Raw genomic sequence first — 18,943 nt, 5'->3', positions numbered from 1 at the left:
CTCTTCACCGCAAATATCTCTGAAGCTGAGGCTCCAACACTGCGTACTGCAGTTGTACTCAAGGTTTGTCCACGTGGGAGATTTATGCATGTTTACAAGGCGACATTGCCCGAATGTGCTTCTCACATATGCACTGCATCTCTACAGCGCACACTGTAAGTTGTCATTCGACACCACGCGGGCTTTTCTCCGCACCCAGCAACAAAGGCCGACAATTGCCTCTCGGAAGCGTAGAACAGACCCCTGCTCTGTACATGCAGCACATAGTCAATGCTGCGAGACCCTTCTTAACCTCGGTGGCGTCTCCAGCCAGCCAGAGAATAGGGAGGCGGTGCCACAACACCGCGTTCAGCAGTCCCATTCAAGGTTTGTCTGTGTGGACCTACTATGGCCGCTGGCAGAATGCCAACTCAGTGCGCACAATACCGCCTTTGCCGAATCCACACTGCACCCCCCTGGCGCACGCCGTCACCTGTCACCTGACGCCACGCGAGCCTTCTGACCCCTCATAAAACGCAAATGGTGGCCCCTCATACATGGAGGGAGGTGGACTTCCTCTCTATACACAAAGCACATGGGCGACTCAGGACACTTGGGAAGTACACAAAACAATCCATGCGGCCTTACAGCAGGCATTGTTGTTAGAGCGCTTGTCCTGTGTTCTGTAAGGCACTTTCAGTGCCCTATGCTTTGTATGAACAAGTCAAGCAGGAATTGGTGAACTTAGAAAGAGGTGGAGTTATTTACCGGATGCTGCACTGTGTGTGTTCGACACCACTGGCGATCGTGTAAAAGAAAAATGGCAAAGAGCTTCGACAATGTGGTGATTACCATGTCGTGGTAAACCCTGCAATTGAGGTTTACCGGCTCCCTCTTTCTCTGCCAGAGGACATTTTTGCAATGTTACAAAATGGAGCTGTCTTATCAGTTCTGGACCTCTCCAAGGCATACCTGTAGCATGAGTTGGACAAGCAAGCTCAAGTGCTGCTCGCTATCAATATACACCTGGGCTTGTGCTGGTTCCAGCGCTTGCCATATGCCACAGTGTGCACTCTGGCAATGTTCCCGGATGTCACGGACCATGTCCTACATGGGCTACCAGGCACCGCCTGCTACTTAAATGACGTCATCACGGGCGAAACTAGACAACAGTGCTATGACAGGTTAGAGCAGGTGCTTGCACACCTTAGGGAACATGAAATAAAGGTCAACTCTGAGAAGTGCACGTTGTTCCAGCAGCGAATAAGGTATCTTGGACATGAAATTGACAAAAATGAATTGCACCTTACTCCGGAAAGAACAGCAGCCATAAAGAATGCACCAATGCTGACAATGTGACCTAACTGAAAGCCTTTTGGGTCTGATTATCTTCTACTCCAAATTTTTGCCTAATCTAGCTACAGTGCTAGAAACCCTACATGATTTACTGCACAAAGAAAGCACATGACATCGGTCGCATCAATCTGAGGGTGCGTTAAACGCTTTTAATGAAATGCTGACCAAGGAAAATGTTCTGGAGCTATATGGTGCCAGAAAAAGAAACGCAGCTCATGTGTGACACACCTGAATATGGATGTGTCATGTGGCCTTGTCTTTGGCGCTGTTTTGTCGCACATGGTGAATGGAACAGAAAAGCCGATTGCAATTTGCGTTGCGATCACTGTCACCAGCTTGCTGATTGCAATTCTGGTCAGACTGAAAAAGAAGCCTTGAGCATTCTCTTCGGCATCAAATCGTTTCATAAATACTTGTATGGAAGAACTTGTAACGTCGCAGATCAACCATTAATCACACTTCAAAGAGAAAGGGCTGTGTCGTGGTCGCTGCTAGGATACATTGATGGTTTGCATTCTTTGCAAGCTACAGCTAGATAGCCCACAAGCGTGGCACAGCAGCTGGTCAGGCAGATGCTTTGTCTAGACAGCCATTGGCAGTTTATGAAGAGCAAATGAAAGAAATGTTCTATTTTCCACAATTTATAATTTTCCTGTAATGTAAAAAAATATTGATTGCAAAACAAAGCACAATAAACTGCTAGCAGTGGATCGCGACATAATATGGCATGTCTGGCCAAAGGCTGTTTCTCAGAAATTGCAACCTTTCTGGGTTCAGCGCTTTGAACTTTCCATTGAGGCTAGTTGCGTTGTGTGGTGAAGCTGAGTACTTGTGCCAAAGTGTCTGCAGAATGGGGTTCGGGCCGTGCTGCTCGAAGAGCATCTTGGAATCGCAAAGATGAAAATGGTCGCAAGGTCAGTGGTTTGGTGGCCAGGAATTGATGGAGCGCTCGAGCATGTGCAAAAACGTGGCATTTGTCAAAGTGTCCAAACCACAGCACAGGTAGCGCCACTGACGCTGTGAAAATTGTGCGCAAACCCACGGGAAAGAGTGTACTTGGATTTTGCTGAGAAAGAAGGGAAAATGTTCCTTTTCAGCTGTGGATGCGTACAGTAAGCAGTTGGAAATTAAAGTATTGAGCATGACAGTGGCCGTAGGGACAGTTGAGGTTGTTATATCTGTTTTCTGCACATGGTCTGACTTTGGAAATCATAACAGATAACAGGCCACAATTATGTGCAGCCGAGCTTGAAAACACTCTGAAAGATCTCGGCACAGAGCACCCCTCCACACCACCCACAAGCTAACGGGGCAGTGGAACATGCTGTACAGACTATGAAAGCAACGCTATTCAAACGACTGTTGGAAGACAGTACATGGACCATACAGCACAGAATTCTGTGAAGATGTTAGTAATTCAATAAGAAAAGTAAAGCAGGCAATGACGGCAGGCAAATGAATCACGTTTGCATTTATTACAATTGAGTGTCATTAAGCAACGATCCTTGCACGAGTCAAATTGAAGGGCTGTTAGGTCAGCAATGTTATTGACTGCATGTTAAATAATGCAGTCATTGGGAAAAATACAGATATGGCAGGACAAATGCAAGGGTAAGTTGTTAATGTAAATTAAGAAAAGAAGGGGACTAAGGGACAGACCTGTGGCACGCCTGATGTGACGGATGCAATATTGGAAACGTGGTTGTTAACTGACACATACTGTGAGAAATTCGTTGAAAATTGCTCGAGCCATTTTAGGATACAGTAGACGTTCGCCAATACAGATCTGGCTAATTTGATTTTTTGGTTTATTAGATTTCTTGAAGGTCCCAGCCAGGACGAATGCATTCCTATGACCCAAGCTTTCGTCATTTCAGTCCTAGAATTGGCCTTCGCCGGATAGTTTGATCATGCCCAGTCAGCACACATAAACACAAATTACCTTAACGACCCCTTTAATGGCAACGTGTGTCTCGCCGGAAGTTGAGGACAGTGAATGTGTGGAACACTTGCTGTCTCCAGTTAAAGGGGTGTACGGTAGCACAATTAAAAAACAGAACAAAAGAAGACACACAGGGACACACACAGCGCTGTGTGTGTCCCTGTGTGTCTTCTTTTGTCCCGTCTTTTAATCGCGCTACCGTACACCCCTTGAAGATGCATTACCAACAAGCCCACATTGCAACCCTCGTGTCCAGTTGAAGATGGCTATTTTCTGCTGCCCTAGGACTTCTCAAGCAATAACCGTAGCTTACAATATCTGGTTACAGTATTTACCCAAATTACCCGCCGTGGTTGCTCAGCGGCCGCCGTGGCCGGGCCACGGCAGCTGCATTTCGATGGGGGCGAAATCCGAAAACACCCATGTGCTTAGAGTTAGGCGCACGTTAAAGAACCCCAGGCGGTCAAAATTTCCGGAGTCCTCCACTACGGCGTGCCTCATAATCAGAAAGTGGTTTTGGCACGTAAAACCCCATAATCTAAATTTTATTTACCCAATTCTAACACATGCCTTTTCTTTTCAAAAAAATTGGTTCGAAAATTGCTTGTGCAGTGTCATCGAACACATCACCAAAACCAGCTTTGAAGCATTTGTATGCTTTACCGCATAACAGGAATGTTTAGAACTGCAGAAAGTTGAGCTAGTTGCTAGGGATTCATCGTAACAGAAGCTAAGTAATGCAGACACTGACACAAAAGAACCAGACATCACAAACGCCACTATCAACTGTAGGGCGCACTGTGGCAGAAAACAATGTAGATACAATAACTCATCTGTGCATGCTCAGGTATGGCACCACCACCTGTCAATTTGGCACACGTGCAGGCCTACGTGAGAGTATGTGCTACCACTAATATTTATATGCCGAGCCTTAAACATTAGATGCGTTTCTTTGTTCTTGTGCATGTATCGAATTTTGGCATCCATTTACAATCTCGACAGTGCAAAGAAAGATTAGATGGTGATCCTCCGGTTGACAACCTTTCATGCTTCATTAATCTCTGATGAAAACAACGGCCTATCTGTCCTAAGTAGAAGCGGCCAAAGCTGAAGGGAACATGTACCCCACCAGTACGGCAGTCCGTAAATTTGTCCGTGTGTTTTACAAAACAAATGTCTGTCTGCTATTTGTCTTCTACTTGCTCATTGTTTCTCTGTATGGCAGCTCAAATCATACCTAGCTTATTGGCAGCTGTAAAAACAATGTTGATGCCGAATCTCCTTCCCAATTTCTTTAGCCTGTGCGATAAGGAATGAATGTGTGGAATACCAATGACTCATTTCTTATTATTATTGCTTTTTGCAACCATGTTTGAACTTGACGAAATGATGGACTAAGTATTCACCGACAGTGGCTACTACAACGCGAGGATAACCTACCTCTAATAGACTCATAACCTGTACATTAACCTGCTTCTGGCTCTCTTCTCTTGTGTCCCTGCCTGCATGCCTTACCTTCTCTCACGATAAGAATGTATTCCGACGAAGCTAACTTTAAGAAAACGGCTGCTGTTGCGCAAAACATATTAGACCCTTGCCCATTTTTCTTGCTAAAAAATGGGCTGTGCATTAGATTTCTACTTTGTTTGGGTCCATTTCTATGCTAGTTTTCTACTTTTGACAAACAGAAAATGAAAATTTGCTTCGGGGGCATGTTAGAATTGGGGAAAGTACTGCAGAATTAATCAGCAGTGTGTTCTGGCGTTTTTTCTGCATCTTGTTTAGTTCAACCCGCCAGATTTTTAAATAAATTTTGTTGGTCCGTCACGATCAAATTAACGAAAGTCAACTTTATCAAGGTGCAGATACAAATGAGAAAGTTTCAATAATAGGTGCTGACGAGATATTTTGTTAACGTTTTCATGTAATAAAAAAATATGGCATCTGTTTGTACGTCAAGACTAGCGCGAATGTCATGAACAAATAGTGCAAGCTGGGTCTCGCAGGACTGGCCCCTGCAGAACTCGTGCTGCGAAGGATCAAGAAAGTTGTTGCTGTCTAGAAAGTTTATAATGTGGGAGTAGATTACATGTTCCAGGACCTTGCAGCGAATGCATGTTACTGAGATGGGGCGGTAATTTAGCGGATAATTTTTGGTACTCAATTTGTACACTGGAATGACCTTCCCAACCTTCCACTCCTCTGGCATTGTGCTTGTGGAAAGCGACTGAAGATATTAATAAATGCAGCAAGGCTGCAGAAATATGTTTCGTGTTTTTTAGTACAGTGTAGACCGCTTATAACGTAAGTTGCGGGAGTTGTAAAAATCCACGCTATAAGCAGTACCGCATTGTAACCAAAGCATGCTTTTTTTGGCTTTTGCCTGTGCCAAATGGACTATCCACCTTTCAAACACAATTTATTACATATTTCACTCGCAGACACATGCGACACAATCACAACACAGCACAGAAACCAAGTTCTTCTGACAAGTGCGGCATCAGTGGAAGAATGCTGTTATTTTCGTCCGGAGATTTTTTTTAACAGCGCTTTGAACGATTTAATCCCCTTTAAGCACTGAAATACTTTCTGACTCAAACTGTTCTTCGCGCAGTACATCTTCACTTTGCTGAGTTATTCAATGTGTCTTTGCACGAGACATCTGGGTCTTGCGTCGGGTCAACATCGTCGTCCGATTCGTGCTCCCCCCTCTCCGCGTTTGCGCGCCCGGCTACCATGCGGCCGTGCAGGCCGGGCTCAATACCTCTGAGAAAAGGCCGTGCTCCGTGCACAGATTTCCTGGTCGTGCCGCTTAAAGGAATCTCGCTATAACCGGTATTCTGCTTCGCGCGCCTAAGCAATAAATGGTCCGCCTAACATTGAGTTCTATGGGAGATATATTGGTGGTAAAAAAAAAACCACGCTATAACCGGTCCCGCGCTAAAACCGGTTACGTTATAAGTGGTCTGCACTGTAGTTTGGAGTTAATGTTGTCAATGCCAGCTAACGAAGACAACTTAATATTTTCTATTACAGTTAAAAGGCCACTTCCTGTGAATGTGATAGCAGACATGTCGCATCGTATATTTGTGGTGGGTGGAAGAGGAAGTGTCCCCATTTCACTAGTGAACACGGATGAAAATGCATTGTTGAACATGTTAGCGCAGCTTAACTTCGTTGCTCATTCACACAGCTCATTAGTAAGAGTAATGATGTGCCCTTGTTCAGAGTTTATCACCTGTAAATCAGGTAAAGGAAAATTAAACTGGATGAAAAGATAACTTGCGGGGGATTAACCCACGTTACACGTGCAGTGTTTCACCAGTTAAGCTACTGTGGCGTCATCTGGCCACTTTCTTTAGGTATTAGTAAATTTGTGCGCTACAAACAAGATTAGCCCCGAAACACTGCTCTCAACCAACACAGTGGGTGTGTCATGTAGCATGTAGCTGTGAGCAGCGCTTGCCTACGCTCTAGGAGCTAATCTATGAATGAGTGATAATAAGGTGATAATTAAAATAGCTGTAGCACATAATGACACAGCTTCTTCACAGTGCTCACAGTATCATGATAACATAAATTACGCATTACATTTTTAACCAGTGGTAATTGTGCCACACATTGATGTCACATTCATTGCATTAAGTGCTCGAAATAGCCACATTTGTGAAGCTGCTCGGGGCCATCCAACAAACTTTTTCCCAAGCGTCACAGGGCCCTTTTGAGCGCTGTTCCCAAGTGGAGGGAAACTGTCTTCGCTGTATAAAATTACGCGGTTTCAACACACATTTTGGAATTTGTTTATAAAGCACTTAACAATGTACTGTTCATCTTCTGCAACATGTCTTACAGCATAGCTACTGTGCACTTGCCCAGCAGATCAGCACTTATAATACTCACATGATCCACGGATTACACTCCGTCTTCGGGCATGGCCCAGTTTTCATCATGTCGTCTCTTTGACCAGCCCAGTTTACTATTGCACTGTTTTTAGGACTGGCTCACCTTACTCGACAAAAACTGCCCGAGCAGACATGCCAAACTCTTGGAATGAACACATAGAAAGTGTTTCGTTGTAATGATATGCTTGAACGCTATTTTGTACATGCAGGATATTAAGGTGCTGTTTGTTGTTTGTATAATTCAGTAGAGAACAGAGCCAGCCACTGGCACATCTGTAGGCTGATGTGTTATAGTACGAGGGTTGTCGTGTGTTGTTCGGAAAGATGGGAGGGTTTACCTAGTAAAGCTTGCTTTAGTAGTTTTTTACAGTTTGCGCCTGCTTGAAATTGGATGAATTTGTAGAGCAGGTCTGTTATAGGACGACTGAAATGGTCAAGCATGCCCTTTTTAAAGGGACACTAAAGGTTACCAGAAACTCAAGTTAAAGTGGTAGAGCAATGTTCTAGAACGTCTAAGGCGTCAATATAATCGCGAACAGAGCTTTAGTAACCGAGAAATTGAGGTAAATGCATGACACGATTTGAGACCCCCCAGCGACATTCCGGTACTAGCCCGATGACGAAAGCGCTCCTCATAATTTGTGTTACTAATACTCAACTACTCGTATTAAAAATATCATTTCATTTGATTATAAGACGGAAAAAAATGCTACTTGTCTACGTCTATTCGATTCTAAGAAAAAATAATATTTTGAGGTTACCCTTCAGTAATATGGGTGTTCGAAAGGTTTCGTTTTCGCTCGACTGTGCGCGCTCAACTCTGTGCCGCGCACGCTTTGGAGTTTCAGTAGTTTCGTTATCGCGTCGTGCTGTGAGGGTTCTGCTGGCTCGCGAAAGTTTCATTTGGAACAAGCAGCGAGAATGCCACGTCCATGTGATGTCGTGGGAAGCCCTCGTTGCTTTCCCGCTCCGGAGAGCAGGTGTCGAGGCCGCCGTCGTAGTACGCAACGACGCCGGCAGTGCGAGCCCTCAGCAGCAGGTCGCGCTCGTCGGTGTTCAAATCGCTGAAGTGTAGCCCACCATCGCGAGCCAATCTGTCGGTGTCAGGGTCCATTGCGACGAGCGTCGAAGTTTGCGTCATAGAATGAAGTACCAGCTTATGGGCGTCTTGCGCTGGAGTTTGAGGTATAGTAGCGGCGCCTGGTGGCGGTGCGGGAAACGACATCTGGGTCGTGCCAGCTTGGGTCGTATTGAGCCCTGGCTGTGGCGAAGCACGTTTCTAGGCCGAGTTTTGCGTCGATTCGCACTTTTTTATGCCATGTTGCAAGTGCGAAAAGGCTCGTCACTTCTCACAGACCACGCCGACCACGCTGCGAGCTCGCCGCAGCCTATAGTTTAACGAAAACGGACTCTCCGTGTGCCGTGGGACGTAATGTGGGACGTAATTCGTTTCTCCTTCCGCTAGCCACCATACTCCCGCTTTCGCTCTGCTGTCGGCTCTGTCTTGGCTCTGTTTCTGGCCGCGCGTTTGCGTTTTGTGCAGAAAAGCCGTAGCACCGTCTGCGGACGCCGTTCTACTCACCGATGGCGCAACGTCACTTTGAGACCATGATGTCAGTACTCCTCGATCGGAGGGCGGGTGATTTGAACTGCGCTAGAGGTACGCGGACGCTTCAGAACGCATTTTCTCTTAAAATAAGTCTCTCCTTGGCACGAAACAAGCGTTTCGAGGTTTCTGTGATGGTATTTCAACAGTCCACGTTGACTTAATAGTAACCTTTAGTGTCCCTTTAACAGTGCTCGATCAGTGTCAAAAAGCAGAGTGAAGAGCTCAGTGCAGTGGTTCACCGTCAATATTAATGTCTCGCTGTGCACGAAGTAATGTCCACTCTTGCCACTTAGCTGTCTTCTGGCATGCCAGCAAACTGCAACATGGTCAGCCTCTCCACAATGTTGAGGTCCTGTCTAATTGGCAGAGACACCAGAAGGTGGCACGAGCACCTTTCAAACAAGTGCCAACTAAGCTTAAACCGACCTTGTCGAGCTCTTCTTGTTACGCGATACATGCCACTTGTGTCCGATGGTGTGCTCACATCTGCTGTGCTGGGCATCACTCTCGTCTTGCCAGGACCCAGCCCAGCCAACATACCAGGTGGCCGATTTGCAGCGGCGAGTGCGCCAGCTGCAGGACTACTACCGGGCATGCCGCTGCAGGCTCCAGGAGCTGGACGAGAGTGAGACCTCCTCCTCCAGCTCCATTCCCGTCACAATCACACACCACGTGTCCACCACTGCTGTTGCAGGTGTTTGTTTTTATTGCTTTGGAAGTGATTGATGATTGCATGTTCTTTCTATTTCTTTTTTTTCAGAGGGCAGGGGAAGGGAGAGCAGGGAGGGAAGGCAGCAGCTGGAGTGGAGCCCATGCATGCATAGCAAAAAAAAAAAGCATTAGACAGGATGTTTGGCAACCTGGACAACTTGGAAAGTCGTAGAAATTCCAGGCACCTAGAAAAGTCACTAAATTATCAGAGAACCCTTTTAAAGGAGTACTGACACAAACATTTTAGATCTTGCCTTTTCTGCGGTACAAGTAGCTAATGACCTAGTTATCATGGCACAGAAGCTCGTGCTTTATTGGTTAAAACACGTTGGCGAGCTAGTTGATTCGGATCGGTATTGCTGTTTCCTCCATAGTGATGCGGTTGGTCAGTGGTGTTTGATGCAGTCGGGACATTGTAGAGAAGCAGTCCTTAAAATCGTCAAGCAGTTCCCTGAGACTTTGTTTCTGTTGCGGCGCTATACCTGGGTCACCGTCGACGACGGGTGCATGTGGTATCCTATCGGTGGTCGATTCCTCTTTTACAGCAAAGCAGTGTTTAACGTGGTCAATTTCTTCAAAGTATGCCACAGCGATGCCTGTACTGATGTGCCGGCATTCATTGGTGAAATTTGTCAGAAGTACCTCTATGCGACCACCGATTAGGCTGACGATACCCCGAGCAATGGCAACACCCTGATGGAACGGAAGTGTAGTTAATTGTTCGGCTACACCGTCCTTGTTCAACTGTTCTCCGCCGCTGACGAAGACAAGACTGCATGATAGTGGTGGTATGCAGACATCGTCGTCGGCGACGACGAGGTACGTTGGTGCTCTTTGTTGCGGCTCATGCCTGTACTAGTTGACAAGGTTATCTCGCCGTCCCGGATGTTAACCACGGCGCCGTACTCCGGCAAAAACTCCATTCCAAGGATGAGTGATCTGCAGCACTCTTTTAAAATCATAAAAGTGGCGACAAAAGCTGTATTTCCTATCTGGAGTTGTGCAGTACATTTTCCTGTAGGTGTCTGTATCTGGCCCCCGGCATTTTGAATATAAGGGCCCATCCATTGCATTTTGACTTTCTTAAGCCTATCTGCAAACTGCTCACTCATTATGGAAAAGTCTGCGCCAGTATCAACTAAAGCTGTCACGCCGTGCCCATCAATCGTTAAGAGTAGGTCTGCGTTCACAAATTCGTCGGCGTTCCGTTTCTCCGGCTTGCTCTGCTCATTTCTCAGTAATAATGGGTGTCTTTCGGCGGTTCAACGACTTGCAACCTTAGCCCCGGAGGTCGCCGATTTCAGTTTCCCCACCGTGGGCTTAGAGAGCAGCCTCTTACTACGTCGGCGAAACTACGACGGTTCGACGAAGAATAACGTAACGGAGACGGTGCGCGCGACTGAAGATTAGCTGAGCTGCCTTGTTCCCGAGTGACACTGTCGTCGAAGCGTGGATGTCTCTCTGAAAACTGTCGCGGAGTGGCAGGTGACATTTCCTGAATGCCACCCTGGTGGTGAGGGCAAAAACGATATTATGCCCTGGTTCGCCACAGTGAAAACACAATGGTCGGCAATCAGCAGTGCGCCATACATCAGTCCTGCGGAGCTGGGGTTGCCTGAAATGCTCCCTCTGTATACAGGCAGCAATAGGTGGCCGCTGGTGGTACTGCTGTACTGGCACGGTAGAAAGCGAGTGACGGACAGCGTCTGCGTAGCTGTATACACGCAGCTCAAAGCGTGGCTCAGGGCACAGTTCAGTGAGTGGCTCAGGTGATGCAAATGCTTGCCAGATTTCTTGGCGGACAACTTCAGCGGCCGATGCAACAGTAAACTTCTTCAGTGTCACAGTTTGCTTTGCAATCTCCTCGCACACAATGTCTCTTATTAGTTGGCGCAGCAAAGTCTCGTCTATCACTGTCAGTACTGCGGCTCCTGCAGACGCATCGTTAGTCAGGCATTCGTATTTCCAGCAATGCTGCTGCAGTGCCTGCTTGATTGCTGTGGCTTCCTTAAGGAATTCTTCCACTTCCACAAAAGACCCAGAAGAAATGCTGAGAAGAGATTGCCGCAAGCGTCTCACCATGTACTTCTCACTGGCTAGCACGAGAAACGCCTATGTCTGTCAGCCATGCATGCTTTACACGAAGCTTGCCAACATCCTTCTCTAAGGAATCGAAGCGCTCCACTTAGTGCAGCGGAAGGTTCCTCGTGAAAACTAAGTCCTGAGCAACTGAATCATGCCGGGCCTCTTGTGAGGACAACGTTGAAGCAGCCTGTCCTACCACGTCATCGCTGCCGTTGCCGCCTTGCTATCTGATGCAAGCATGTTCGCGCCGATCGTCTCATCGGTTAGAAGCATTTAGTTTCAAAATCTATAGTCGTGCGCTTTCTTTTCACCGGCAATGGCGTGCATTGCTGATGATCAGTGGGTGGGTCAGCCATCTTCCGTTTCGGCGGCGAGCGAAGCGAAGTTGAGAAACCGTGTGGCCAGGAACGACTTCGACAAAACCAACAGAAATGAACGCAAGCAATTAAGCTGTTCGCAGAACTCCACCGAGGAGCCAGTGAGCAACATGCGAGAAATCTGCTTGCGGCGCAGTTGGCGATGAAATTTTGAAATTCGCGGGCGCTAGTTGGAATCGGTTGGCAAAGGACAGGGGTAATTGGAGATTGTAGGGAGAAGCCTTCATCCTACAGTGGACACAAAATAGGCTGATGATTCTGGTGCTGATGGTGATTTGTGTTTCGGAGGGTGGGGGCGGCGTAGAGCTATGGGGCTCAGTTGTGTTTGGGGGGGGCGGAAGGGCAACTGAATAGAGCCGTGCGAAGATGGCTAGAAAATCAGTGTGCAGTGGCTGTTTGAGCAGCGGCCCATCGTGCAGTGGCTCAAATTTCTTGTTTTCTTTTTTTTCTTTTCAAGGATTTCACATTTCACAATCTTTCGGCTTGGACACCCAGCTGCCAGACTTCATCATTATAACAGATAATGCGGCATCAGGGCATTGTAGTAAGCGGGTTATTTCAACATGAAAAACATACAAAAGTCGATGGTGCAGTAGCTTCTCATTGTTATAACCGATACATTGTTAAAACCGGTATCATTATAACTGGTTTCGACTGTTTGAGCTATCTGACATATCTTTATCTTAAGGGCCTTAATGCTTAAATTTGGCTTGAATATAGCATAAAATTCATTTCTTGCCAACTTTGGAAGTATTTTTCTCAAAAAATATATTTATTAATAATTCCGAATTATTTTTAGCATACACTATAGCAACAGGCAAAAAGGGAGAAAAATTATGGTAGCTTAAGAAATAAGTTTATGGAAAAACTTTCTGAAAATGCAACTTTTATTGCTTTTTCACTGAGCCAAATAAACACGGAAAATTCTAAAATGCATTCAATTATGATGTCATGTGAAAGAAGGATGCCAATACAATCGTCTAAAATAAAATTTGTTATTGCACCTAGTTTCAGACTTGATTAAAAGATATATACCTCTAACCAACTATTGCTTCTTTGCGGAAGTTTCAAAGAGCGCTCATGTTATGAAAACATATTTTGCTACAGAAACACTTCGGTGAAATTTTATTCACACAATAGCCATCTAGCCCATTTTTTTTTTTTTCGAGAAAATCAATGATGGTCACTTTCGGTGTCTGGGACGTTTTGTGTGGAATGACCCTATTGTGATCAGCATCTTCAACTATCTGTTTTACAGCTTATGGTGCATGGTGTCATTGGCAGCGTACGGCACGCTTTTAGTATGCAATAATCTAAAAGTGCCGCTGTTCCTTGCTTTATGCGGCTCGATGTGAGCATCACGTTTCACTTGGGCGGCCTCCGGCGTCGCCCACCAGCTCGATTTCATTTCAGTTTCCTGTCGCTCTCTTAAAAGACCACGCAATAAGAAAACAATAAAATGTGTCTCGGTCTGCTGGAGCACCACCCGCCTGACGAGCGTAGACGTCTCGTGCTGCAACGATCCGCACACCGCTTCGCATTACGTAGATGTCAACAATTGTCTGTCAAATGTTTTTTAGCTACTTCGGATCGTTTGTTTTCCCGGTTTGTACATTATTTCTCGCATTTCTTTCCCGAATGTATGAACGAGGTTCTACTGTATTTTGTGCACATTACAGCGTATGCTTTTAGGCCACTATACACAGGTACCCTTTGTAATTGACTGCAGCATTGACTACATTGTAGCATTTCTTGACGCTCTTTGGCCATTACTGGCCCTTACACCACAAAATACTCTACACCGTCATCAGTATTAGAAGTACCAGTGCTTAATATAAAACCAACAGAGTATGGTATGGTATGGTAAAACTTTAATGAAGTCCTGCAGGTCGTGAGTCTTCACGAAGCGGGCCGCTCCCACGTGGGAACCGGAAGGCCGAGCCTCTCGGCCGCATCGTGGGCCTGCTGGACAGCCCAGAGTTGGTCAGCCAGAAGAGGGCTGCGGAGAACCGCCTCCCATCTGGCCGAGCTGTTAGCGATGATAGTGTGTGACCGGGCACACCGCCAGAGCATGTGGTCTAACGTGGCTATTTCTCCACAATCGTGGCAGGTAGCATTGGTGTAAATATCCGGATAGATTTTATGTAAAAGCGACGGATTGGGATAGGTATTCGTTTGTAGTAGACGGAGCGTTAATGCTTGAGCTCTATTGAGGCGCGGATGAGGAACAAAGTAGGTTCTACGGCTGAGATAGTAGTGTTTAGTAATTTCGTTGTAGGAGGAGGGCGTGTCCCTGTTCTCTGGGAAGTCGGCTTCCGATGGGTCGAGGGTAGCGCGGTGGGCAAGTTCACGCGCAGCCCCGTGAGCCGACTCGTTGAGGTTGGGAGGAGCACCCTTTATCTGACCCTGGTGTGCGGGAAACCAATAAATGAAGTGGTGCGTGATTGCCTTGCCCCCAATAAGTCTGAGGGCCTGTTTGGAAATGGTGCCTTTTTCAAATGCTCTGACTGCAGATCTTGAATCACTATAGATGACATCCCGTGAGCTATCCAGCAGGGCTAGTGCAATAGCCATTTGTTCAGCTATTTCGGAGTCCTTCGTCCGAACCGACGCAGCATTGGTGATTCCTTGCCGACCATCAACAGCGCCGATGGTGAACGCCCGACGTTCTTTACAAGAAGCGGCATCCACAAAGCTGACCTGTCGCTGATCACTGTATATTTGCTTAAGGAGGTTGGCCGCCCTTGCCCTCCTTCTACCGCGATTATGATCGGGGTGCATGTTCCTAGGTATTGGTGCGACCGTAATGTTCTCACGAATCGACGGAGGAACGTCAGAGAACTCCTCCGCTACTCTATCGGGGTGATATCAGAGTTCCTCCAATATGGATCTCCCTGCCTTCGTTGTTGTGAGGCGAGTTAGCTGTGCGCGCTCCTGGGCCTCTGCAATTTCTTCAAGAATATTATGAATGCCAAGCTGCATTAAGCGCTCTGTACAAGTGTATACGGGTAACCCGAGAACCCGCTTAATAATCTTCCTAAGCTGTGCATTCAATTTATCTCGCTCTGCCCGTTTCCATCGATGCATGGCTGCCACGTATCTAAAGTGGCACAGAACGAAGGCATGCATTAGTCGAATGAGGTTATCCTCCTTGAGTCCGTGATGCCGATTTGATACCCTCCGAACTAAACGAACAGCACTTTCAGTTTCAGCAATTAGCTTGCGTATAGTCTTGCCATTTGTACCCCCTGACTCAACGATCATGCCCAAGATTTTGATTGAATTGACTCTGGGTATACGGCAACTGTTTCTTGTATATAGGTTAATGTCTCTGTCTTCCAACGATGTCCACCCCTTGGGCCTTGGACCGCGTTTCTTGGGACTATACAGCAAAAGTTCCGACTTCAAGGGGGAGCTTCTGAGACCGGTGGGTTCGAGATAGGTTTCGATAGTGTCTATGGCCTCCTGTAGCCTCAACCTGACCGTCATTGCCTCCTGTGCACCATATAGTTATATCGTCAGCATACATAGTATGTTTGATGCCTTCAATCTCGAGAAGTTTTCTGCTTAAATCGACCATGGCTATATTGAACAAACAGGGGGAAATGACTGACCCCTGTGGGGTGCCCCTCTCGCCAAGTTCCAGTAGTTGTGATTCGAGATCGGCTACCCGGAGGGTAGCCTTCCTATCTGAGAGGAACGATCTAACGTAGTTATGAAATCTCTCACCCTGATTGAGTCGAGATATCGAGGCTAGGATATGCAAATGTAGAACGCTGTCGAACGCCTTCTCAAGATCAAGTCCCAAAACGGCCCGAGTGTCGCTAGAGTTGTTGTCTATGATTTGATGCTTAATCATTTTCATGGTATCCTGTGTGGATAGGCCTGGTCTGAATCCTTTCATACTATTGGGGTAAATGTCGTTATTCTCCAGGAACCGGGAGAGTCGATTCAGGACTGCGTGCTCCGCTACCTTACCCACACAGGATGTAAGCGAGATGGGCCTCAAGTTGTCAACACTAGGTGTTTTGCCAGGTTTGGGGATGAGTACTGCGAGAGCAGTCTTCCAAGGTAATGGCACGGTTCCATTCCTCCAAATTTCATTAATGTCCTCTGTGAGGTATGCGATTGATTTTTCATCCAGATTTCGCAACGCCTTGTTGGAGATGCCATCAGGTCCTGCTGCGGATCTACCATTGAGTCCATGTAGAACGCTACGAATCTCCTCAACGCCAAACTCTGCATCCAGGTAGGAATTGGCCTGGCCCTGGTAATCGAGATGTACAGGAGACCGCCCTGAGCCGACTGGAAGATATTTGTTAGCAAGCGTGCGGATTAATTCGTCCTCAGAGGTCATTCGTGCGGCCTCATGTATGGTTCTACCAATGACTTGCCTCTGATTAGACTTAGTATTGGTCTCGTTAAGCAGATGCTTAAGCAAGCTCCAAGCTTTACCATTGCGCATTTGGCCGTCTATCGAATTGCAAACCTCGTCCCACTGCTGTTTAGAGAGGGTTACACAATGCTCCTCAATGTGTTTGTTAATCTCAGATATCTTCTTGCGTAGCCTACGATTAAGCCGTTGACACTTCCATCTGTTGAGAATGGACTGTTTGGCTTCTAACAGATGGGCTAACCTGCTGTCCATTTTCTCAACAGGAAGGTCGGTGCAGACCTTAGAGGTTGCACGCCGAACGTCCTCTTGGACCTGAACCATCCATTGCTCGATGGTAGGTCGGGAATCTGGGGGAGGCCTGTCCTCCCGAAGCTTGCGGAATTTATCCCAGTCCGTGTACGAGAATTCGCGCTGTTTTTTACCCACGATAGGAAGCTGGGTCTCACAAATATAGTGGTCACTAGCAAGGTTCTCCGCCAAGTTATTCCATTTGGCTTCAGTCACGTTCTTGACGAAGATGAGATCAGGTGTAGAGTCTCTACACGTGGATGTCCCGATTCGTGTTGGAAAGTTAGGGTCAGTGATCAGCGTCAGGTCCAGATCCATGGCATTCTGCCAGAGATGCTTACCCTTATTGGTATCATATTTATAACCCCAGACATGAAGCGGGGCATTAAAGTCCCCTGCGACAATAAGAGGGCTTGAGCCTGCCAGGTCTACAGCCTTGCGGAGCAGAGTCTTAAATCGTTGCCTTTTTTCATTGGGACTACTATAACAGAGTGTCTTTTTTTTTAATATTTCAAGTGAGTCACCAGGTTTAAGTGAAATGAGCCCCAAAATAATGCTTTTTAGTAAATCGATGTTTTTGGCTTTGTTGATGACCATTGTACACTCATTGCTTTATACCAGTGCTAACGTATGAGGCAGAAACTTGGATGTGAGCAAAGAAACTCGAGAACAAGTTAGGGACCGTGCAAAGAGCAATGGAATGAAACATTTAGGGTGTAATGTCAGAGACAGGAAGAGTGTGGTGTGGATCGGCGAGCAAACAGGGATAGCCGACATTCTAGTCGACTATAAGAGTCAAAAGTGGAGCTGGACTGGCAATGTAATGCATAGGGCAGATAATGAGTTCACCATTCGAGTTACAGAATGGGTGCCAAGGGAGGGGAAGCACAGTCAAAGATAGCATGAAATTAGAAAGGGTGATGTAATTAGAAAATTTGCGGGCACAAGTTGCTCAACTCAGACAAGAATCACAAGAATCAGCAAGCACAAGAAAGGGGTAATTGATGATCGCGGGGAGAGGCCTTCGTCCTGCAATGTACATAAAAATAGGCTGATGATGTTCATGACCATGGATATTCCAGATACAGGCCAGCATGTGCTATGTGGATGTTTCCAAGTTAGATGTGATGCGTAGGTCAGGATATGAGTAAGATTACACCCTGGTGAACGGCAAGTGGTCTTTGAGTTGGTTGTTAATGTGTTGCGGTACTTTGATAATCAAGGAGCCAGAGCAAAAGAAGTTGGTGCTTATGTGGATCTTGACTTTGCCACCTCCTTCCGATACAAATTCAATTCCAGAATGAAATGGTGTGTGTGATCATCTCTTCTGAACAGAGGACCTCGGGGAGTCTTTGCAGGATGACGAGCTAAGCCACTCTTCACTGGAGGAAGTCTCAAGCGAGAGCATCTGCGGGCAAGTTGTTGCTGCAGCCGCAGTGGCTGTCAGTGGCAGCTTTGAAAGGTGCACCGAGTCTTGCAGTGACTGAAAAGGTAAGGGCACACTTTTACTAGTTAGCTGCATCGGCTTAACCTGCCACGCTTGCTTAGTGGGTATGGTGTTGGGCTCCTAAGCATGAGGTCATGGGATCGAATCCCGGCCACGGCGGCTGCATTTCGATGGGGGCGAAATGCAAAAACACCCGTGTACTTAGATTTAGGTGCAGGTTAAAGAACCCCAGGTGGTCCATATTTCTGGAGTCCCCCACTACGGCGCGCCTCATAATCAGATCATGGTTTCAGCACGTAAAACCCCATAATTTAACTTATTTTTTTCATCGGCTTTGGCTGTTGACAATGCAAGATCTGCAGCTGTGGTGGCTCACGCATTGTGTAAGCTGTTGTGCCGGCTCCACTGTAGCATTGTTAGCTTGTTTACATCTCAACAGTGTTGCCACTTCATGGCCCTAAACGACATTTTTAGCAAAATGTTGCTAACTGATGATGATGATGAATTGCTCGAAATTGTACCATTAATAGTGTTGTGATGCAGAACAGGACATGCAGACAAGAGACGATGACAAAGAAGTGTTGTTGTTGCTGGGCTGCCATGTTCTAGTGTCAGCTGGCGCCTTCAGCATTCGCCTTGCATAAACAGCATTCGTGCTTGTCTCCGCCTCGCAACATTTTGGCAGAGGTGTGGGGCACCAACACGGAGCTCTGCAGCGGTCACCGCGTGAGCCCTGACACTATGATCGACCGCCAAAGCGCACCAATGACCGACTGCCTGTTTCCGGCGTCTGACTCTGACCTCCGTCGTGTTGTCCTAACCGCGAGACCCAGAGACCTTTAATAGCATCG

The 18,943-nt window shown here is 46.8% G+C and overlaps 1 protein-coding gene across 2 annotated transcripts in view; it reads left to right on the top strand.

Moving 5' to 3' along the window:
- The window catches only part of LOC126518025 (uncharacterized), a 75,460-nt gene that overhangs the window by 48,183 nt on the left and 8,334 nt on the right, over positions 1 to 18,943 (top strand). For both annotated transcript variants that reach the window (XM_055064207.2, XM_050167867.3), the window contains 2 exons: positions 9,308 to 9,482; positions 17,981 to 18,136. In XM_055064207.2, the coding sequence (XP_054920182.2) occupies positions 9,308 to 9,482; positions 17,981 to 18,132 (327 nt within the window). In that variant the 3' untranslated portion in view covers positions 18,133 to 18,136. The remainder of the gene's footprint in view (positions 1 to 9,307; positions 9,483 to 17,980; positions 18,137 to 18,943) is intronic.

Source organism: Dermacentor andersoni, chromosome 11 (assembly GCF_023375885.2).
Source record: "Dermacentor andersoni chromosome 11, qqDerAnde1_hic_scaffold, whole genome shotgun sequence".
Taxonomy (NCBI): Eukaryota; Metazoa; Arthropoda; class Arachnida; order Ixodida; family Ixodidae; genus Dermacentor; species Dermacentor andersoni.
The sequence above is the reverse complement of the archived record's forward strand: the minus strand, read 5'-3'. Positions and strand labels throughout refer to the sequence as shown.